The sequence below is a fragment of the Gopherus flavomarginatus genome, chromosome 1 (genome assembly GCF_025201925.1).
Source record: "Gopherus flavomarginatus isolate rGopFla2 chromosome 1, rGopFla2.mat.asm, whole genome shotgun sequence".
Classification (NCBI taxonomy): domain Eukaryota; kingdom Metazoa; phylum Chordata; order Testudines; family Testudinidae; genus Gopherus; species Gopherus flavomarginatus.
Genome location: NC_066617.1, coordinates 171,734,293 through 171,758,508, shown reverse-complemented (window position 1 = coordinate 171,758,508; position 24,216 = coordinate 171,734,293). Strand labels below are relative to the sequence as shown.

At 41.6% G+C, this 24,216-nt stretch overlaps 2 protein-coding genes across 2 annotated transcripts in view; both read left to right on the top strand.

Moving 5' to 3' along the window:
* The first annotated feature begins 322 nt into the window (after positions 1-322).
* On the top strand, positions 323-10,943 carry SH2D1B (SH2 domain containing 1B). Its single transcript, XM_050962475.1, has 4 exons — positions 323-583; positions 3,407-3,470; positions 6,332-6,503; positions 10,121-10,943. Exons 1-4 carry the CDS (start codon positions 450-452, stop codon positions 10,156-10,158), a joined length of 408 nt encoding a protein of 135 aa, XP_050818432.1. The 5' UTR covers positions 323-449; the 3' UTR covers positions 10,159-10,943.
* A 9,539-nt stretch (positions 10,944-20,482) lies between these two features.
* CIP2A (cellular inhibitor of PP2A) overlaps positions 20,483-24,216 on the top strand; it is a 35,492-nt gene continuing 31,758 nt past the window's right edge. Inside the window, exon 1 of the mRNA XM_050957386.1 lies at positions 20,483-20,609. Coding sequence (XP_050813343.1) covers positions 20,508-20,609 — 102 coding nt within the window. The 5' untranslated portion in view covers positions 20,483-20,507. The remainder of the gene's footprint in view (positions 20,610-24,216) is intronic.

Sequence of the window (24,216 nt, the reverse complement as noted above, 5' to 3'; positions counted from 1 at the left end):
TTTAACATGGGTAAAACATATTTTTCTCTAATTTTGTTCTCAAATAGTTGAGCAGCATTTGCAGATACTTCCCCCACGCCTGAGATGTACACTTGACAGGGAAAATATCAGCCCAATAGATTAAACTTTGCCAAAGCTATGAGCATTGGAAAACATGGTCTTATAATGAAGCATTGGAGGATGGAGCCTATTTCAGTTACACCATTGGCCATTTCGCATTTCCTGTGTTGATCATATTCATTTGATCTCTGTCTGCTAGAAGAGCTTTCCAGACGGTCAGTAACAACCACAAAGAAGAACCCACTGACACACGCAGTGCTTCAAGAAAAACATCTCCTAGCACACGGTTTCAATTTCAACATCCTGTAGCCCAACTTTATTTTCATGCCAGACTGCTGAATTCACCTGGAATCAGTTAAAAAGGCAAGGGGTCTGGTTGCTGTTCTTCCATGGAGCTCCCATTTTATCATGGAAACATTACGAGAAAAACCTGTGAAGAATTACTAAGCAAGAAAGGCAAGGATGGCAGCTTTTTATTACGAGAGAGTGAGAGCATGGCAGGAGCCTTGTGTCTTTGTGTTTTGTAAGTACTGTACTTATACTTAAAAATTGTATTAATTTTAAGACAACCACAAGTGAAAGTTATCACATCCTTAAAGGTGAATAAGAAGCAAATGTGAAAGTGATCTCACAGGCCAGAAATTTAAATAAGCTGCATATCCCTAGTTAGTGTACAAAATACTTCTGCAGAGGTAAGAGGCACACATTGTCTCTGGCATAGGAGGGAGTGAAGACTTTGGGCATGGGGGGGAAGGGCCGACGAAAGGGAGGGGAAGCCGGTACAAATTACCGGGGCCCGGCAGTCCAAAAGGGGGCCTGGGGCCCACCTTCATTGGCCCTATTTAGCTAGCCCGCTCTTGCTGGGGAGCCCGAAAAAAAATTTTCACCAGGGCCCAAACCCGTTCTCGGCAGCCCTGGGGCAGGGGAGGCAGTAAACATCTCTGGCATGAGGGAGGTGCCTGTAGTTAGAAGGCCCTGAAATTGAAAAGGTTGGAAGGGTGGTACACAGGATCCTTTGCATACTCTGGCATGGTAGTATGTTAAAGATCAAGTCCCATATATATCTCTAGCTGCAGTCCAGCCCAATCCGATATACTCCAGGTTAAAGTGACCTGGCTCATTATCACACCTGGAATCCCCATGAGCAGGCCAAGCTTTAGGGTTCTGGGTAGCCCATGTTAAAGCTTGTGCTGCCACAGCTTCATTGTTCTGGGACCTGAGCTAGCTAAATTAAAGTTAGCTTCAGTATGTCTGCTCCATCTGGAGTCACACCTATATTTACTTAAATATTTTTGGGTGTTTTCTACATTTTCAAATATGCTTATTTCAATTACAACACAGAATACGAAGTGTACAGTTCTCATTTTATATTATTATTTTTATTACAAATATTTGCACTGTAAAAAGATAAATAAAAGAAATAGTATTTTTCAATTCACCTCATGCAATTACTGTAGTGCAATCTCTTTATCATGGAAGTGCAACTTACAAATGTAGATTTTTTTATTTTTCTACATAACTGCACTCAAAAATAAAATAATATAAAACTTTAGCACCTACAAGTCCACTCAGTCCTACTCCTTATTCAGCCAGTCACTAAGACAAACAAGTTTGTGTGCATTTACAGGAGATAAATGCTGTGTCCGCTTCTTATTTACAGTGTCACCTGAAAATCAGGACAGATGCTCACTTGACACTTTTGTAGCCAGCATTGCAAGGTATTTATGTGCCAGATATACTAAATATTTGTGTGCTTCTTCATGCTTCCATGCTGATGATGCTCATTTTAAAAAAGTGTTAATTAAATTTCTGACTGAACTCCTGGGGAGGAGACTTATGTCTTCTGCTCTGTGGTTTTACCCACGTTATGCCATATATTTCATGTTATAGCAGTCTCAGATGATGGCCCAGCATATGTTGTTCATTTTAAGAACACTTTCACTGCAGATTTGACAAAACACAAAGAAGGTATCAATGTGAGATTTCTAAAGATAGCTACGGCACTCGACTCAAGGTTTAAGAATCTGAAGTGCCTTCCGAAATCTGAGAGGGATGAGGTGTGGTGTATGCTTTCAGAAGCCTTAAAAGAGCAACACTCTGATGGGGAAACTACACAACCCAAACCACCAAAAAAAGAAAATCAACCTTCTGTTGGTGGCATCTGAGTCCAGTGGGAGCGAGGGGAAAAAAGTGCATCAGTCCGCACTGCTTTGGATCATTATTGAGCAGAACCCGTCATCAGCATGGATGCATGTCCTCTGGAATGGAGGTTGAAGCATGAAGGGGCATATGAATGTTTAGAATATCTGGCATGTGAATATTCTGCAACGCCAGCTACGAAAGTGCCATGTGGGCAGCATTATATCCTGTAAATGTAAACAAACTTGTTTGTCTTAGAGATTGGTTGAACAAGATTTAGGACTCGGTAGACTTGTAGGCTCTAAAGTTTTACATTGTTTTATTTTTGAGTGCAGTTATGTACATAAATAAAAAAATCTACATTTGTAAATTGCACGGTCATGATAAAGAGATTGAACTACAGTACTTGCATGAGATGAATAGAAAAATACTGTTTCTTTATCTTTTTACAGTGCAAATATTTGTAATCAGAAATAATAATATAAAGTGAGCATTGTATACTTCGTATTCTGTGTTGTAACTGAAATAAGCATATTTGAAAATGTAGAAAATATAAAAAAAAAATAAATTTAAATTGGTATTCTATTATTATTTAACAGGGCAATTATAATTGCATTTAATCACTATTAATTTTTAATCGAGTTAATTTGGTTTGATTTAATTGCTTGAGTTAACTGCGATTAATTGACAGCCCTAATAAAATCTAATGTGAAAATGAATGTGTGCCCGAAACTCTCCAGTATCCTCCTTTCATGGTAGTGCTTGAAGGAAAGTGTTTGTTTAAAAATGCACACAATACACTTCAGGTGCCCTTTTTTAAAAAGGTAAATGGACACTATCTCTGTTTTAAGGAACTCCTGCTTTTCTTTTCCTTTTTTTTCATCAGATTTAGGCTGCAGAGTTAGCTTTGGACTTTCTACCTTCACTAATTAAATGGCTAACCATTTTCTAAAATAGCTGTTTGTACAAGTGACATACTTTGTACTTTAGAAGAGATTTAAATGGTATGTAATTGTTAGCAAAAAATGTAATGACAGACATTTCCTGAGATTGGCTTCCTGGGGTTTTAGTCATTTATTGTTTTAGCTTGGTTTACATTTAAAAAAAAAAACACTTCCACCAAAAGGTTTAGATGTAGTGGTGTCTAGCCATTGGTCTTCCTTGAATGTTGATAAAACACAACTTATGAAAGGGTATCTTTTCACAGCTTTGAACAGCTCATCTACACTTATCGAATCTTCAGGGAAAGTGAAGGTTACCTTAGGATTCAGGTAAAAAATGTCATTTCATCTGCAAGAAAAATATTGTTTAATGTCAATTTCTGATTAAAAAATAATATCCATAAAATCTCACCTTCACAAGGTATTTTCATACCTGCATTCTGCCCCACAGAACCCTTGACAACACTTTCTGTCAATACCCACTAGTTTGGAAGTAACACACTACTGCTATCTCCACAGTAATCTCTTTGTATCCATCATTTATTATGTGGCTTGCCCATAGCTACTGATTTGACTGTCTTTTTGATAGCATAAAATCTATCTCTTGAGTATCTACTCTCATATTTTTTCTTCCTTTTTCTGATGGAATGTGCTTCCATTTCACCAAAGACATTGCTGGGTCCTGTGTACAAACACCTTGTGCTTCTGAATGTTAAGGGATTTTGAGTTTTGGAATTAGTCCTTTCCTTTTAAAAAGATCTATATGTAATATTTTTGTGTGACTGTAATGCTCCGAGAGGTGCTTTTGAGCATTACTGATTTGAGCTGGTTTCTAAGCAAGGGCATTCTGCTTTATTTTATTTTATTTTGTTGCCTTCTGTGTGTATACCACAGGGTATAGATAGCTTGCTAGGATCATCTGGGGATATCTCACCAAACTAATTCACTGGCAGTCCAGGAGCATCAGGTATTGGTGGGTGGGTATTTGAGTGGAATTTGATGGCCTGTGTTTATTCATTTAGAAAAAGTTTCTATCCTTTACGGTTGCAGAGCAAAACTTGCAGACAAACTGTTCAACCTAAAGACTATGACATCAGAAGACAAAAAGAACTCAAAAGTACTTTTTTAAAAGTATCCCTTTTAAGCCAATCTCCTAATCTTGGAACACTTGGAATTGGCATTACAGTATATCCTTTTTATAGGGAAATAGCTTCCAAGCCTTATATTTCCCACCACAACTCTCGAAAGACTTCTCCCCTTGATCACAGCAGCCTGGGCCCTCAATCACAGGCATGACCCCTCCTAAGTGTCTCAATGCTGTTTACAATGTTGGGCAGAGACGGGGCGGCAAGCCACGGGGGGCACTCTGCCGGTCACTGCGAGGGCGGCAGGCAGATTGCCTTCGGCAGCATGCCTGCAGAGGGTCCGCTGGCCCCGTGGCTTCAGCAGACCTCCTGGAGGCGTGCTGCCTAATCCTCAGGACCGGGGACCTCCCGCAGGCAAACTGCCGAAGGCAGCCTGCCCGCCGTGCTTGGGGCGGCAAAATACCTAGAGCCGCCCCTGGGCAGAGAAGACTGCTATACATCCAGTTGAATGTGAAGGATGATGTTTGTAATGTGAACTTTGATTCCCTAAGGCTTTGTCTACACTACCACTTTCATCGGTAAAACTTTTGTCAGTCAGGGATGTGAAAAAAACACTCCCCTGACCGACCTGAGTTTGACCAGCAAAAGTGCTGGTGTAGACAGCGCTATGTTGACAGGAGAGGCTCTCCTGCCGACATAGTTAACGCTGCTTGTTGCGGGTGGTTTAATGCCGGCTGGAGAGCTGCTGTTCTGGGGAAGCAACAAAAACATTTAGATCAGAGTGGGTCAGATTGGCTATTTGAGAGATTCAGGCAAGGTGTACACTAGAAAGTTTCTCTGGGATAAAAATGTCTGCTAAGAGTGTGACTTCTCTCTCTCTCTCTTTTTAACAGTATTTCTTGACTGGCACAAGCCTCAGTGTCGATGCAGATATATCAATATATCTTATTTCACTCAGAAAACCAAGCATAAGCTATAGCAGAAGCACTTTGTTTTGTTTTTTAAGACAAGCTGTTTCTACACTAGGAAGATTTGCTGGAACAGCTATCCTGGCAAACCTTTTTTAGTGTATATGAGGCCTACACTGAATTCAGGCTGGGTGCCAAGAGTTCTCTGGCTTCCTAAAAGGGCAGAGCCAAACCACATTCCTTTAACTTAAGAAGAAAGGCTATCTGTTTTAGCTTGTAGCAAAGCATCAGACTAAATATGCATGTAGGCTGTTTACTCTAAAATTCTTTTTTCTCTAACACTTTTGATCCAACTGGTAAATACAAATACTTTGTTTTAAGGAGGCTTTTGGTCACTATACCACTGGTCACAGATTCCCAAAGGGCAGAAATGCAGGTGCCTAAAATCCAGTTGGTCTTACAGGGTTGGTATACACAGGGTACAAGCACCAGATCCCAGTCTTAGAGTGGAAGACTTGTGTGATTCCACCCTAAGACAGATAAGGACAAGAGTTGCATCATCAAAGAGGGTGCACTCAGAGAGACCAGAGAGGGGACAGAGGTACAGCTAGCTCTTTAGCTGTGACATGAGCACTTCTCTATATGATAAGACTGGTGCTTTTATAAATAACTGAACATTTTATTTTTATTTATTTATCAGTCACCAAATCTGTTCAGCATTCAGTTAAGAATGAACTACTGATCACGCACTTACAGTACTCTGACTGAATAGGGTGACCATACGTCCCATTTTAGCCAGAGAGTCCCTTTTTTAAGCTTTGTCCCGGCCATCCTGACTTTTTTTGGCAAAAGTAGGCATTTGTCCCGTTTGCTCTTGCCAACTTGATCAGTTGGCAAGAGCAAATGGGACAAATACCCACTTTTGTGAAAAAAAATAGGGTGTGGAGGAATGTGTGGGTGTGGTGAGCTATGATGCCAGACCCATGCCAGGCGGAGGCAGGAGGAGGCAGGACTCAGACGGGGGGCAGGCAGAGCTTGGGCAAGCAGTGACACCAGCCCTGTGCAGGGGCTGGGGGGAGCTTGGGCAAGTGGCTCAGGCCAGCCCTGCGCCAGGTGGTGGTCTGTTTTCCCTTTGGGAAATAGGGTCACCCTATGGATGAAACATACATACAATGGCAATGCTTTTAAACTTTTTCAGACTTCTGAAGATGTTCCAAAACGGGTCTTCAAAACAATAAAGGACTTAATATACGCATATGAAAAGCCAAATCAAGGACTTGTCGTCAACCTTCGCTACCCAGTAAGGAGACCGAAGCCCCCTAGGAGGAGAATAAGGAAATCCAAGGTAGAGGGGGATGGAGATTATGATGGTAAGAGGTTTATTTCTGTCTTTTTAGCCTAGTGCTGGATTGACCGTTCTGAGAGTGAATCCCTTCTGTTTATCCTCAGTGCACAGAGAGCACAGACAGCAGTTCTACACATTTCCCACCCAGTCCTTGCTGCTGTGTTTCAATAACACTTTGAATCACATTTAAGAGTGAGAAAGGAGCTCTGTCAGCCTTTCTTAGCCTGCCAATAAAGGTGCCATTTAGTAACAATATAATGGCAACTCTTAGAATAGGTGTCCGTGTCACAATGAGCAGGCATGTGAAAATCTATTCAGCCTACTGTAGATGGGTAAAACTGAGGCACAGAAAGGTTTTGGAATTCATCTAAACTCTCTTAGTATGTCAAGGTGAGAGTCAGGAGTGATACTCAGAATTCTTGCCTCCGATGCACCCTCTGGATGGTTATAATCTTAAGTACTGTCAACACAGGCTGGATCTGAACCCATGAGTTAGAGGCAAAATATTTTGTATTCCTGAATCATTGAGTCCCCCATACTTGATTTTAAACTTTCTTTTTATTTCAAAATGAAAAGCAAAAATTACATATTCTGCCTAAGTGATCAAAGTTCTACCAGTGACATTAGCAAAATAGCCCTGTAATGAAAATGAGGACAAAGACAAACTTAATGACTTTGGTGGAACTGGAATTTGACCTGTAATGTTTTAAGATTTAAATAAAAATATTGCCAGTATGCATTACTTTAGTATGGTTATTTGCAATAGACTTCCTATAAGGTGCTGAGTCCACTGATTTCAGTGAGAGACTGGGTCCTAAATTACTTTCATACCAAAAATGGCACAAGCTAACTAAATTCTCTTTGAGGACCTAGGGGAGAAAATATAATCTAACTTCAAACTCATTGTTTTTTTGTTTTGCCTTGTGTTCTAACATCATAAGTAGTCTTAAATCCAAACTGTCCTAAAAATAAAACTTTAGGGAGGAAGTACAGTCCAGTGGTTAGGACACTGTCCTGCAAGTTGTAAGACCCAAGGTCAATCCTTGCTTTGCCATAGTCATATTCTGTGAAGCTGGGAAACTCACATTGTTTCCGTCTCAGTTCCCCAATTGTAAAATGTGCCTAATACTTCATGAAGGTGTTTAGGATAAATACATTAAAAATTATGAGGCTCTCAGATATAGTATATTTTGATTGTTGTCGTAAGTTCTACTGGAACATGCCCTTGGTTTTGTTAGGATGAATTTAGTAAAAGTGGTAATTGTTAACCCAGACAGTGCTGTTGACACAGAGCAAAGGACTGTAAGAACTGCTGAATAATGCTTAGTTGCTGAGTTAATCAGGCAATGTGAATTGTCATTAGAAAGATTTCAGAGTGGTAGCTATGGTAGCCTGTATCAGCAAAAACAATGAGAAGAACTTGTGGCACCTTGGAGACTAACACATTTATTTGGACATAAGCTTTCATTGGCTAAAACTAACAAATTTATTTGGGCATAAGCTTGCTTGCTTATGCCCAAATAAATGTGTTTAGTCTCTAAGGTGCCACAAGGGACTCCTCATTGTTTTTGTCATTTAAAACCATTTATCCATTAGAACTGCTTACCCATAAGAGTGAATGCTTATACCAGCAAACGTGTGGGAATCATGTATGCATGACACAAGAGTCCTCACTTAGGCACACTGGCTATGTGAATGTAAATTCAGAGTTTCCAATCCTCTGTGTGAGTTACACCTCTTGTGGGTAACCTGGAGCCCTGAATGGCGATCTTTGAAATAGCTCCTAATTTAAGGTGAACTGACATTTTATGTTTAAATGGCACAGTCTGTAAGGGTCAAAATCATTAGTGGAACATAGGGGAAGGCTTAAAATGACAAGTACATGCTAATAGTTAACTGAAATATATTTTTACCTGAGTCCCTCAGTAAGAGCTAAGCCCTATCCCTGACATCTAAAGCGGTGTAAGGAATACGGCTCTTGCATTGCTTTAGAGCCTTGTCTACATTGGCACATTGCACCTGTTTTTCAGCAATGGTGCAGCTACCCTGGTGCTAACAATGGTTTAAAATACACATCTATCTCGATATAACGGTGTCCTCGGGACCCAAAAATCTTACCACGTTATAGGTGAAACCATGTTATATCGAACTTGCTTTGATCTGCTGGAGCGTGCAGCCCCCATCGGAGCGCTGCTTTGCCACTTTATATCCGAATTCGTGTTGTATCGGGTCACGTTATATCGGGGTAGAGGTGTACTTAGATATCTTCAGCACAGCATCAAGAAGACTTGCTCTGGGAATGCCTTGAGCCCTATGCCTACTAACGTTCAACATGCAGATACACTGGCACCAGCAATACCATTGCCAACAATAAATAGTAAAGTTGCAGCCTTGTTTATACTAGCAATTCAGCCTCCCCACAATTGCCCAATAGCTGGTAGCCGTGGTGGGACTACTAGGGTAGATCAGTTGCAATCTAGACCTGCTCTGAGCTGAAGTAGAAGACACTGAGCAGGTCTCCTGGCATGGTGGCTACAATGCTGGTCTAAACTAGAGCTCTCATCATTGTTAGCGTGAAGGGAGCTCTACTGGCAGGAGAGTAATGGTGGGAGATTTTAAGAAAAAGGCTAATCTATTAAAATATGCTATAGTATCTGATGCTAAAGCTGCATTGGCTCTTGGAGGAGAAAGACTGAAGCCTGAACTTGGCTTGTGGCCTGGCAAATACTTAATGCTTAGAGTGTAGGCATTTGTCATAACACTTTTGGGATTGGAAACATAGTTTGTATTTTATTTTTATTCCATTTCTGTTCCTTCCTACATAAAGCTCCACTTTGCAGGAGCCTTGGCTCCTGTGTAATGCTACTGAGTTGCACAGATGCGCTGAGGTTAAAAAATGTTTGTCTGCCGTTGGATACCGGGAGAGGCCACTGGTGCCTCTTAAAGGAAACCACAATATCCTTTTGACAACTATCTGTCCAAGATCTAGAAGTAGCTGCGCCTCTGCTAAACTTCCTTTCTCTCACAAAATTTGAATACATGAAAGTAATATACGAAATGTTCAGCGCAGATAGCTGCTTGGATGGACATCTAAGCTAATGGAGAGGGAGATGAGGGTCTGAAGAGCTCAAATCTCATCCTTGTCCCCAACTAAATACAGAAGTTAGTTAGCATTACATTTATTATTCTTGGAGAGATGGAGTCTTAGTTTACAATTGCCTTTCTATTTGGAACTATTGCACGTAGTGGAAGGATATGTTGCAGCAATGGCAATCAGAGCCACTGACCTATCTTGTAAACTGTTTCCACTCAGTTGATTACTTCTTGCTATGAGACATTCCTAACTGTACTTCATGGATACGATAGTTCTCCAGAACCTGACAGCTCAGTTCTTGAAGAACAATGCAGAGTCTCTGCAGCTTGAGTTTCAGGCACACTCAGAGGAGTGGTCTTCGGGGGCCAAATCTGCAAGACTCTAGTCCTAACTGGAGTCACATTTAATTGATGTCCAGAACATTGAATGATTCCATCTTAAAAACCAAAATAAAATGTGTTATTTTAGAACAAGCTCCTCTTTCCTCCTCCTAAAAGATCATTGGAATGTACAAATGATGCCATGCTGTTATGCTGCTTTCTTTACAGAAGTTGAAGATAGAGATTATGTTGATGTCTTACCTTAAATCAGCTGGGACCTGTATTTTTGTCAGAGGCCATCTTTTATCCTGCCTTTCATCTCAACAGATCAAATGTAAAAAGCTTTCTCTGAGAACTTAACTTTGCACATGCCACATCTGCTGACTGGACATTCTCATCAGTGGACTTGTGCCTCTGAAATTCACTCTCCTGGGCAGCTCATCAAAGTAATGGACTTGTACTCTTTGGGACACAATACAAGTTATATTTATTTTATTCATTATTAGAATAACTTGTTTTTATTTTTAATTTATTATTTTCCTTTTTGCTAACTGAAGTTCTAGCTGCCCTGGTCTGCAGCATGTTAGAAAATAGTAAGATAAATATGTTAATTGCATATGGGTAGATCAAATGATAATGGCAGAGCTGAAATCTACTATGATACAAACTATAGACTCCACAGAATGTTAAAACCACGTTTTGTTGTATTTTCATACTTTGTGCAGGAGACATTTGTTTTGCTTCATTTTCAGCTAACTAGATGGTGTATTCAGCTTCAGAATCTTTAATGTCTTGAAGGAATAATATCATCCTGTAGCACTGATACAATCTAAGGCTGCTGACAAAAAAGCATTGACAAGTAGCAGCAATTGAAAATAGAGAATATTACTATACAGTGTAAATAAATGGCCTGGACTGTTTTCATATCTATCAATGGTATTGTTGAAGACTTACTTTGGGACTGCAAGTTTTACACAGATGCTTTTAGGAACAGTTTAATTTTTTTATACTTAATATTTGTTGCATGTATTTGACAGCAAACAAATGGCTGTGTGGTGCCTATATTTCTTTTTTTAAACAAGAGTTGGCTTTCAAGAATTAAATCAGGAATCTGCTTATTGTACAGCTTTGTTCTGAAAGTCACTGCTTGGGGAAGTAGTGTGTCTAATGGTAAATGCCAGAAAGAGAACTCAGGAATATTGACTGGCAGAACTAAGAACTGAAAATGGATTGTTCTGTGACCTCTGGCAAGTCATTTAACCTTCCTGTGTGTGTTCCACATCTGTAAAATGAAGATACAGAGGCACAACAAAGATTGTTTCTTTAATGTTTGTAAAGGGCCTTGAGATCGTCAGGTAACATGCCATAGAATTGTGAAGTATGACTATTGGCTTGTTGTAAATTTAAAGTGCTGGTGATTCCACATGTTGAAATCAGAGGGTATTTGCAGTGTTGTGATGAAAACAGGTGTTTAAATTAATCCTTAGAGTTAAGATTAGTGTAGACAGCCAAAACATTGATTTGTCTGAGAAAGTAAGTGGTCACCCAAAGGGAAAAAAAACTGTTCTGTATTGTAGGGAAAATCTTACTTTAAAGAAATACAGGGATTAATGCTTTCATATTAGTAGAGCTCCAGCACTCTGCTCCACATTCTATCATCAGACTGCTACAGCACCGCTGTAGCATGTCAATGTAGACACTCACTACAGCAACAGGAAGGATTTTCCTATCACTGTAGTTAATCCACATCCAGGAGAACCAGTAGCTTGGTTGGCAGAAGAACTCTCCCATCAACCTAACGCTGTCTATGCCAGGGATTAGGTCATCTTGTAGGCCAAAAGCCTAGTGGAAAGAAATTGTTTCAAGTAAAATTATACTTTATTTTGCTTATTTTGCCGTATAATTTATTTTGCTAGCGTTAAATTAGTAAAATAAATAAATTAGCCTCAAATTAAAACCACTAGCCCAAATTGTAGCCTTGAATTAGTAAGAAGAAATAGTTCTGAGTTTATTCTTTACTAATTGTGTTTGATAATTGTTTTTAGAAGGATGGAAATATTATGGCTGTAATTGCTTTATTTACTGTTTGGGGTGAGTGAAGAATGTACGGTAATTAACTAAGAAAGAACAACCAGCTAGGTCAGATGGTCAAGAAGGGAGTGGAGGAGTCAAGAGGCACCAACTTTCACCCAAATGGCAAATTAACAACCCTAAAGCAAAGCCATATACCCCAAGAACAAGATAGAGTGAAGCCAGAGGGATGAGATATGAAACAGCTGCGAATAACTCCCAGTAACAACCCAAATAATGCTAATTAAAGCAACTTTGCACAGCTCTGGTATAACACAGCAAGGTCCAAAACTTGTACGGGAACTTATTACTATAAAAAAGGATGTATTGCCATGGGACTTTGGGTTCATTCTGCATCAACGTCAGAGCTTCGAACGCATTTGACAGAGCACAGCTTCCCCTCCCTCGTGTGTGGTTTCAGCTGACCACTGGAAGTGACAGAGCAACACTAAGGACTGGTAACTATAAGATCCAGCTGCAGAACCTTTTGGAGCAGGGGGGTGGTAATTGGAAGCATATACAAATTTTAATGCTTGAACTGTACTCTCAAACATGGTGTATTGCCTTGTCCCTTTGTCAAGGTTTTTTCCCCACTTGGAACTTTAGCATCCAAAAAGTGGGGACCTGCATGATTGCTTTTAAGCTTAATTACCAGCTTAAATTTGGTACGCTGCCACCAGCCAAAAATATAGTGTTTGGCACACTTTCTGTTCCCCCAAAACCTTCCCTGGGGAACCCAAGACCCAAACCCTTTGGATTTGAACACAAGGAGAAATTAGCTTTCCTCCCCTCTTTTTCCCCCCAGACTTTCCCCTCCCTGGGTTACCCTGAGAGGCTACACTGATCCAAACTCCTTGGATCTTAAAACAAAGAGGAATTATTCTTCCCCCCCTTCCTTTTGCCCCATCAATCCCCGGTGAGTTCAGACCCAATTCCCTTGCATCTTAAAACAAGGGGAAAAAATCAATCAGGTTCTTAAAGAAAGCTTTTAATTAAAGAAAGAAAGGTAAAAATTATCTCTGTAAAATTAGGATGGAAAATGTTTTACAAGGTATTCAGATTCATTTAGCCTAGAGGGACCTCTCCCCCCCTCTTAGCCTGAGATTCAAAGTTATAGCAAACAGAGGTAAAAATCCTTCCAGCAAAAGACGCATTTACAAGTTAAGAAAACAAACATAAAACTAATCCGCCTTGCCTGGCTACTTACAAGTTTGAAACATGAAAGACTGATTCAGAAAGATTTGGAGAGTCTGGTCCCTCTTTTTTCCAAGAGCGAACAATGAACAAAACAAACAGCACAAAGAAAGACTTCCCTCCAAAAAGATTTGAAAGTATCTTGTCCTCCCATTGGTCCTCTGGTCAGGTGTCAGCCAGGTTCACTGAGCTTCTTAACCCTTTACAAGTAAAAGAGACATTAACCCTCAACCATCTGTTTATGACACCCCTTTTTAAAAATTCTGTATGCTTATTATAAGCATAGCAATCTTAACTATGTCACTCGGAAGTGTGGATTTTTCACTCCTCTGAGTGACGTAACTGAGTTGACCTAACTTTTTAGTATAGACTCCAGCTAAGAGCCAGCAGTGTTCAGGTTCCCAGATTACAGTATGGTACATCATTGGACTAAGCTCCACAAAAAGCTGTGTTCAGTTCTCCATGGCCTGAAGAATAGGTGAGCCAATTACATATCCTTTGGAAGAACATGTGAGAGAATGAGGGACTCGATCCTGTGAAGTTGGAAGTAATAAGTGCAGTAGATGTCAGTAGAAGCACAAAGCAGTCAGCACTTTGCAGGATCAGGCCCTAAAAGAGGGGAGCGGGAGGGTATGAAGATAAACTGAGCCAAAATACCCACTTGTACCGATACAGGACTCATTGGACTATGCAGTAGTTGCTCTTTGGACAATGTGTGAGATTATTGGCAGTTGGGAGGAATATATAGTCAGATGTCTTATCTGTCATTAAAATCATGACATGTTTCTAGATAATTCACGGGCCTTGAGCATCAGGAAAATGGGCCCAAGTTTCTCATACTTGCATGCAAGAGATCAAGGCCCAACCATGGTCTGTGTTACGCAGGAGGTCAGACTAGATGATGATAATGGCCTGAAATAATGAGTGGGGTATTAATGCTATAAAGGTTTCAGGGAAAGCTCATGGCTGTATATATAAGAGGTAGCTTTATGCCAGTGTCCTAGGCAGGTATTGCACTACATGTATGTTTAAAAAAACAAAACAGCAAAAGACCATCCATTTTTCTTGCAAATGAGCTCAATAAAGTTCACTAAGTTAGCTCACTAATTTCACTCCTGCAAAAATTTTTGCTAGGTGTTTTCTAATGAACATATTAGGTCAACACAGGCCATATATACTGAATGAGTAAAATATCGTTGAACGTCAGATTTAATTCTGGGGAAAGACTCTATCTTGAAAGCTGCAGAGAATGAGTCACTCCCTTTTCAGATGCACATGCATCTGAGGAAGTGGGTATTCACCCACGAAAGCTCATGCTCCAAAACGTCTGTTAGTCTATAAGGTGCCACAGGATTCTTTGCTCCCTTTTCTTGACTTTTAGATAGCCTTAGATACAGTACAGCACAGGAAACCACAAGCTTGTCTACCTCTCTTCTCCAATGTACTTTAACTCTAACTTGGAGGGGCCCTTGTGAATCAAAATTAGTTTGATTTCCTCTTCAACTTTTAGCCAATGTCGAGACTTTCCGTGGAACCAGTTGCTATCAATGAAGTGATGTTGTTTTTCTGAGATAAACACTTATTCTCTAGACCAGAGTTGACAGTGTCATTTCACCCAGGCTACTGAACAACTTTAGGATGGTAATGACTGTTGGTCACTACCAATCTGGGCTGGATTTGAATAGGTGACCTAGAGATGAAGGGCTTTTGTATGTTATTCTATTACCAGTGCTTAAGGAGTGCTGGGTCACAGACCCAGCTAAAAATATTGCTACAGCTTGAGCCAGTTAGCTCAGGGATGCAGACTTCAGCCCTGTCTGAGGCAAAAACCTTGCTGATTTCATTGTCTGCCTGCCCTACGTATCTGCCTCCCAGGGAAGAGCAAGAGATCAGAACTGCTGCAGGAAGGAGGGAAAAGATCTGCCTGGCTCTTCTGAGGAGCCAAAGTGGCTCTCAAGGGAAGGGGGAGAGGGGAACAGAAATAAGCCATCCTCTTAGGATGGCTCTGCTCCCTCCTTCCGTCCTGTGAGCAAGAGGATGGCTCTGCTGTTTCCCTCCCCTCCCTACTGAACCCAGCCTGGAAGAGGTACTGGGGTATGACATTTCAGGGAGCAATCCAGACCACTGAGGGGGTGTTTCACCCTTGCCCTGCAAACTGGAGTGCCTCACAATACTTTGTAGCTGTAGCTCCCGCCTGGGTCTCTCTCAAACAGATAAACTGCAGGCAGGTCACACCCTGAGAGTTTGTGTATAGCTGTAACCTGCCAGCCACATGTTAGTCTCACTCTGGCTTTCGCTAGCTTTGATTACTACTTGCAGAGTGATCCCAACACCCTCCCAGTCCCAAATTTTCTCCCAAAACATGTATTCTGCACAGTCCAGCCCTCTCCTTGCCAGTCCAGATATATTAGGTCTGGTGCCCCACTTAGCAGATACAACAGTCTGCTACCCTAACTGGAGTTACTCACACAAGTCAGTTTAAAAACAACACTGGATTAGTTTTGATTAATGAATAAAAAAGTTTATTAAATTACACAGAGGCTTAAGTGAATACAAGCATAAGGCATTAAAGTCTGAAATGGTTACCAAAGAAATAAAGAAAATACTCTTCCTAGTACTAAAACGTAACAAACTAGACTTAGTTCAAGGTGAAATCTCTTACCATGTGTTCCCAGTACCATGGCTGATCAAACTCTCAGACCAGGATCTCCCCAAGTCCAGAGGCTGTTTCTTTTGTCATCTTGGATGAAGGGGAGAGAGAGAAATGGACAGGGAGAGATAACTATGGGTGTTTTTGCCCCTCACTTTTATAGTTCGGTCACCCTTTGAAATGCATTTTCCTGATAAAGTTTCTTCTCGCTGTGAGGACAGCAGCAAGCTGTCTTGTGGTGAAAGAGGGTTCATGCTGTTGTTTGATAAGATGTAGATCTGTTTGTTCCCACTTCCCTTCTTTGCCAAAAAATGGCCACTTGACAGGTGATGGCCCATCAGCTTTGATGACACCTGGCTAAAGGGGTCAGTTTGTCCTTTGTTTTTGAGAACCAGGCTTACCCACTCCTCAGACTTGTCTGGTAAACATACTATAGTCATGAGTTCAGCACATGTTCATAACTTTACATCTAATGTTGCTATATACAGCTCAACATATTATTGACCAGCACCTTTAGTTTTTCAAATGATATCTCAAAAGGCATATTTTCACAAAGATTAGTACAACAGTGTGTAAGGTGTGAAAATGGGTGTATTCTGTCACAAGGGGATCCTGCTGCAGGCCACGTAGGCCTGGGAGAGGGGGTGATGAGCCCCAGGAGAAGCAGAGGTGGAGAATGCAGAATTGAGGTGGGGCTGGAGGGGTGTAGAACAGATTTTACTTTCATTTCTGTAGAAAAAGACTCCCCTACGTGCACTTTTTTTCAGACCACTTTAAACACGGCCTTTAATTAAATGTTTAAAATCTGAGGCCTCCAATCTCCTACTGAATTTATTGCTAATCCTTCTTCCCTTCTCCCCAATCTCTTAAATTTTAAGATTAATTTCCTACCTTACCCAGTTTTTTTTCCAAAAACCAAATCACAATGCAATGGGCATCTGCCCAGGGAAGGGCCTGAACTATAATGAGAATTTTTGTTTGTAATTAGAAAATGTCTTCAAATTTGCCATATTATGGGCCTATACACCACTGTAGCTAGATGCACAGTGGAAGACACTGGAATACATTGCACAACTTCAGAAGGATATTGTCAGTCATTATTCACTAAATGTTTCCCACTGCATGGCATGCTGGGGATGATGGCATGGGGGAAACACTGGCTATAGCTATTCAAAGCTACAGTACCACTTTGCCCCCACCCAGTGCTTCAAGGGGGCATTCTGCTTTTCAAAAGCTTAATGTTTCCAGGCCCAGCACATGAATAACTGATTTTTCATTTTTGGAGACTCCTCCACCCCTTCCCTATCCAATTTGGTTCACATTGGATTGAACAGAACATTTCATTTGATCTGAAACAACATTTTGGGGGAAGGGGTAGTTTTCTGGATAGTTTTTGTTAAAATTAGCTAAATTTCAAAATGAAATGCTGTTTCCAAATGAAAAATTGAAACGTTTCGTTTCATTTAAAAATGGCCAAACAAAATAGTTCATTTTAAAATGGCTGAAATGAACTGTTTTAACTCTTGAAAGTTTCTTCTTTTCCTTTTTTTCTTTTTTCAGCTAAAGCTATTTGCAAACTTGAGTCAAATTCAATGAATCACTTCAGAGCCATGAAAAATGGATTTTTGGCAAAATTAACCATTTGCCTAAAGACTTCGCATTGCTCTAATTTTCATTTCCCCTAATCCAGCACAGCCTTGGAAACAACATAAGAGAGCCAAATAAACTGTAATTTTACATTTACTCACTATTGGTTTTAATGTTTTGGAAGTTTGAGGAAAAAAATCTTGTTCTCTCACAATCTGTCTAGTAAAAATGTGTTTTCTAATACATAGGAATTGCCAGATTGCATCAAACTGAAGTCCGTCTACTCCATTACATTGCTTTTCATAGTGTTCAGTATCAGATGCTTCAGAGTAAGGTATAAGAACCCCACAGTAGGCAGATGTAATGCATATTAAGTGAGGATTAAAATATGACAAGATTCAATGTAGGCAGGTTTAAAAACCATTAAATTGCTTGGAGTCAACCTTAAGGACAACCCCAAGATCTTTTGAAAACTGCTTGTAGACACAGGAACAAGCAGTTATTTGTGGTGATTCCTTAGCCCATACTGCTTGATAGTCTAATGACCCAATGTGGAATATAACATAAGATAGAGTTCAAGTGAAAGATGATAGTGGAGGGAGCTCTGAGTGTTGTACCAATTTCTTCAGCCTCCAGAAGAATTTCTGATTTCAATTTCTTAAGTATTTCTAACTCAGTAATCAAAGTGAGAACACCAGGTGTGTACATAAAGTAAATTAGAATCTAAAATTAGGGATGTCTTTCCTAACGAGGAACAGTTTAGAGATGATTAACTGTTTCATAATGACACCATCTGATCTTTCCTTGTAAGCCTCTCTCTCTCTCTTACTGAGCATTCAGCAAGCCTACAGTTGTAGGACAGTATAGGGCATGGCCAGAACATTTCGTCTGCAGCTGAACGGCAGAGCTGGTGAGTTTCTGCAACAGCAACTGACCATAATTAAGAGATCATCTCAAAACAAATCTTTTAAATGGATTAACAAATGTTCCTTGTTGGCTTAAACTACACTATCATTTTCACTGGAAAGGCTTTTGATGCCAGAGGCAAACTCTTCCATGTGCAGCTCAAGCAGGGACTGGAACCTATCAAGGATTTATTAGCTTTTTCTTGAGGGATTCTGGCAAACTATCACCTGTATTACACGCAAACTATTAAAAGTGTTAGGTAGAAAATTCAAGCATGCAAAGATTAGCAAATGATAGATTTATAGTTGCTTGTGCAGGCTTAATTCTGCTCCCCTTATGGATTCATCTGTACACTGAATGAGGCATGGCTGTAGTGGGAAAAAGTATATAATCATGTAATTAAAGGCTATATCACACTACATATATGCAGGTGAAAATAAGCTTGCATTTGCATTTCCTAATTTTTGAGTACTTGACTCTCAAATAATGTTTATTATTTATTTGCTTTTTTTAATTAAAAAAGGTAAAAAATAAATTTTGCGTTCAACTTTAACAACTAATTTCTCCCTAAGAATCATAGCAGGGTTAGCCTTAAACCTTCACTATTCCAGTACAGATTGCTATCATGTGAGCTAAAGAGTTAACAATCATTTAATCCAAAGAGAAGGCTGTTTTTCTAGAGGGTGGAATAGGAGGGATGGGTTACTATATTGAGAAAATTGTAGGGGATGAAGCCTAGGCAGCCTGTTTTTCACTGTCTTCTGCCCCTTGATTTAAATTAGGAGATGTCCTGTCCCTCGTATTAACTGAGCTCTCCCCCTTCTGGCCGAATGTGTTACCTAAACCTTTCCTTTTACCACCCCTTCTCCTGCCTATCACATTTTCCCTATGCTGGGGGAACTTCACAGACTCACTCTACTGTGCCATACATTTGAAGGGCATAAAGTGTCAAGAAGTCATAGCTTTTATTGGACCAACTTCTGTTGGTGCAAGAGACATGCTTTTATGGCCTCACAAAGCAGATGACATAAAGAAAAGCTGTGTTTGGCTTGAAAGTTTCTCTCTCACCAACAGCAGTTGGTCCAATAAAAGATATTGCCTCACCCACCTTGTCTGTCTAATATGCTGGGAGCAATACTCCAACACCTCTGCACACAGAAAGCATTGTGCTGGTTTTCAGATGCCTAAAGCCCACAACGTTTTCGTAACAATGCAAAACTATACTATGGGTTCCCTGCATGAGATACTTTCTATCAGTGCTACTTTCACGTTCCATAGAGCAGGTGTCGTGCTAACTGGCCAGGTCGCCCAAACCAGGGGCCAGTAACACTTAGTGCTCATGTAGCCTCCACAGCCCATGGACAGCATCCTGCCTTGTTAGGTGGCTGGGCAGCACGACAGGCATCTGTCAGGATACCGGCTGGGTCAGGGCGAGGGTGGCTGGGGACACTGTGGCTCCAGCGGAGCAGCAAGCAGGCAGATGCACCCTCCCCCCACGTGGGTGGAGCAGAGGGTGTTGCACTGAAGCAGGCCCAGCTCGCAGCTACCCTGTTCCCACCCACCGGTGCCGGGACTCCCCCCCCCCCCATGGGCTTTAAGTGAGTCCCATCACACGCAGCGTTTACAGCCCCAGCAAGCCAAGCGCGTGCCTGGGCCAACAAGCCGCGGGGGACGCTCTGCCGGCCGGCACCGCCAGGGCGGCAGGCAGGGTGCCCTGGGCCGCATGCCTGCGGAGGGTCCGCTGGTTCTGCGGAGCTCCCCTAGGCAGCCTGCCTGCCGTGCTTGGGGCGGCAAAATGCCTACAGCCGCCCCTGCCCATAATGACAACGCACCCAGCTGCTGCCTAGTCTCCCCGCCTTGGGAGCGAACCCCCACAGAGCAATGGCGGCCACACTTCCAACCGGCATAGGAAGCGGGCGGGGCTCTACCCCCACAAAGCGATGGCGGCCGCCGTTCCCAGCATGCACCGGCAGGAACCTGACTCCGCCCCGCCCGCTGGGCCGAGCTCCCAGGCTGCCCGCGCATGGCCACCCACCCACAGCGCCATGGCGACCGTCTCAGCTAGCGCGGTCCCGTGATGCACCGCGCGGGGCGGGCTGGCTTTCCGGGTCCGGACGCTCTCGGAGCTAAGATGGCGGCGCGGGCGCCAAATACGATTGGGAGCCGGCTGCGCGTGTGAGGCGCCGAGCGAGGCGGGGCGCGGGCGGCATGGACGCTTCGGCCTGTATGAAGTCCCTGCTGCTGGCCGCCGCCCAGTACCGGGCCGCCAAGAGCGCCCCCCACGCGGCGCAGCTGCAGCGCAGTCTGGAGGTGAGCGCGCGGTCGGCCCGTGGCCCCCGGGAGAGACGGGGCTGGGAAACGCGCAGCTCTTGTCTCACACCCCTCGTCGGGCTGGGAGTTCCTTGCCCGCCGCGCTGGCCTCTCTCTCTGCTCGGTGGGAAAGAGTTCCTGTGGGTCCCACAGTATTGTGGGCGTGTTTTCTTAAAGCCCCAGCTCCGGGAGTCCCAGGATCAGCGGGGCGGGGCGGGTCACTTTTAAAAAAATCTGTGTTGAGCTTGGAAACGTGACTTAGATGCCTTAACCTCGCCCACCCCGTGGTGTGGTCCTGGGTAGCAAAACGAGCCTTCCCAGTCTGTGCTGCTTCTTAAATCTTTTCCTGGTTGTGTCTTTGTGCCTGGCTTTTTATGTAAATGCTAGGGGTTGGCAAAGTTACAGCGGCAGCCCCATCAGGTTCCTGGGGTCTTGCACCCTGTATTTTTGTTTATTTAGTCGCCTTGATCCTCTTCTCCCCACCCTTGCCTTTTGTTGTTGTTGAATTAATTTGCAGTTGCAACTGGATTGCAAATGCAGTTATAAAGGAGACTAGCTTAGTTCAGCCAGGCTGTTCTTGCCCCTGCATGGACCATTGAGCCCCTGCTCTGATTGCCCCCTACCTCTATAGAGTCTCTTCCCATGTTTGCTGCTGGTTCTTGTTAAAGAAATCATTGTCTTTAAAATTGCACCTCTCCTTGGAAATATTGTTGTTTCTGAGAACACAACTTGGCCTATAGCTGTAACTGACATTAGAGGGATACTTTATTTCTGTATATAGTTAATTACTTTTTGAGTATGATCAGTTTTATAGCTTCCCCTGTGTAAGTCAATTTGTCCTATTTTCGTTTGGACTCTTCATATGAGCATAGACAGAGTATATTTAAGAAAAATATATATTGATAAAACAAAACAATGAAAACTGTAAGGGAGCTAAAAGGCAGGTATACACTTGAGACTTTTTAACTTCTTAAATTGATCAAAGCGTCAGGATGACTGTTCCTGTAGAAGATAAGCTAATACTTTCTTGCTGTCATTTAATAATAGTATTCTGCATTTATGAAGTCTCTTAAGGACTCCAAAGCACTTCTTAGTTTGATCTACAGATTATATATTGGGGTCATTTCATAACTAAAAATTATAAATATTAACAAACAAAAGCCATGGGGTGAGACTTGAATGAAGCAATTTCCTATATTATAACGTATGTATTTACAGTTAAAGCCTCCTTTCCCAGCCCTGTGGATAGGGTTTTAAAAAAATCCAAATACATGTGAAAACGGGCTGTCAACTGACATTGTACTGTTGAGCCGGCATCACAAGATATTTACATGCCAGATGTGCTAAAGATTCATGTCCCCTCATGCTTCAACCACCATTCCAGAGGACATGCATCCATGCTGATGATGGGGTCTGCTCATTAACAATCCAAAGCAGTGTGGACCGACGCATGTTCATTTTCATAATCTGAGTCAGATGCCACCAGCAGAAGGTTGATTTTCTTTTTTGTGGTTCAGGTTCTGTAGCTTCCGCATTAGAGTGTTGCTCTTTTAAGACTTCTGGAAGCATGCTGTCCACCCGTAGTCCCTCCCAGATTTTGGAAGGCACTTCAGATTCTTAAACCTTGGGTTGAGTGCTGTAGCTATCTTTAGAAATCAAGCATTGGTACCTTCTTTGCATTTTGTGAAATCTGTAGTGAAAGTGTTCTTAAAATGAACAACGTTCTGGGTCATCATTCAAGACTCCTATAACATGAAATATATGGAAGAATGTGGGTAAAACAGAGCAGGGGACATATCTCACCAAAAGAGATCAATCACAAATTTAATTAACAAATTTAATTCCATGCTGTCATGGTATAATTCCCCACTCTGAACCTTAGCGTCCAAAAGATGGGGGTACCAGCGTGAATTCCTCTAAGCTCAATTACCAGCTTAGTACTTGTAGCACTGCCACCAACCAGGAATTCCAGTGCCTGGTACACTCTGGTCCCCCCAAAACCTGGCCTGGGGACCCCCAAGACCCAGTCCCTCTGGATCTTAACACAAGGAAAGTAAACCCTTTCCCTCACCGTTGCCTCTCCCAGACTTCCCCTCCCTGGGTTACCCTGGAAGATCACTGTGATTCAAACTCCTTGAATCTTAAAACAGAGAGGAAAATTTACCTTCCCCCCTCCTTCTCTCTCCGCCTCCCAGATTCTCCTTGAGAGAGAAAGTAATCCTAACATAGAGAGAAATTAACCTTTCTCTCCCCCTTCCCTCCTTTCTCCCCACCAGTTCCCTGGGGTCTCACCAGAACAAAAAGAACAATCAGGTTCTTAAACAAGAAAAGCTTTTAATTAAAGAGAGAAAAATAGTAAAATTTATCTTTCTAAATTCAAAAAATGGAATAGTACAGGGTCTTTCAGCTATAGCCACTGGGAATACTCTCCCAGCCTAAGTATACAAGTACAAATTAAAATCTTTTCAGCAAAATACCAATTTGAACTCCTTTCAGCCAAATACACATTTGCAAATAAAGAAAACAACCATAAGCCTAACTCGCTTTATTTATCTAGTACTCACTGTTCTGAACTTATAAGAGCCTGTATCGGAGAGATTGGAGAGAAACCTGGTTGCACGTCTGATCCCTCTGAGCCCCCAGAGTGAACAACAACCAAATTCTAACAGCACGCACAAAAACTTCCCTCCCTCAAGATTTGAAAGTATCCTGTCCTTTGATTGGTCCTCTGGTCAGGTGACAGCCAGGCTCACTGTTCTTGTTAACCCTTTCCAGGCAAAAGAGATATGAAGCACTTTTGTTCTATTAACTCTTACTTATCTGTTTATGACACATGCCGAGCATCATCAGCATAGAAGCATGTCCTCTGGAATGGTGGCTGAAGCATGAAGGGGTATATGAATGTTCAGCATATTTGGCATGTAAATACCTTGCAATGCCAGCTCCAAAATTCCCAGGCAAATGTCTGTTCTCAGTTTCTGGTGATCTCGTAATTAAGAAGAGGGCAGCATTATCTCCCATAAATGTAACAAACTTGCTTGTCTGAGCGATTGGCTGAACAAGAAGTAGGACTTGTAGACGCTAAAATTTTACATTGTTTTGGTTTTGAGTGCAGTTATATAACAAAAAAATCTCTATTTGTAAGTTGCACTTTCACGCTAAAGAGATTGCACTACAGGACTTGTATGGGGTGAATTGAAAAATACTATTTATTCTGTTTATCATGTTTACAGTGCACGTATTTGTAATAAAATATACACTTTGAATTCAGTTACGACACAGAATACAATATATATGAAAATGTAGAAAAACATCCAAACTATTTAATAAATTTCAATTGTTGTTCTATTGTTGAACAGTGCGGTTAAAACTGTGATTAATTGCAATTAATTTTGAGTTAATTGTGTGAGTTAACAGCGATTAATTGACAGCCCCAGTTAAAACCCTAATCAACTTTATTTTCCCAAAATGCACTTGACAGTCTACTGGTGCGAGTTATGAGTCGTACATGAATGTTTTACAACTGAAATTGTCAATTGCCTAAGTTTCAAAATATGCTCAAATGCAGGTAATTAATTTAATGTTTTAATGAGTATGTCTGTAACTC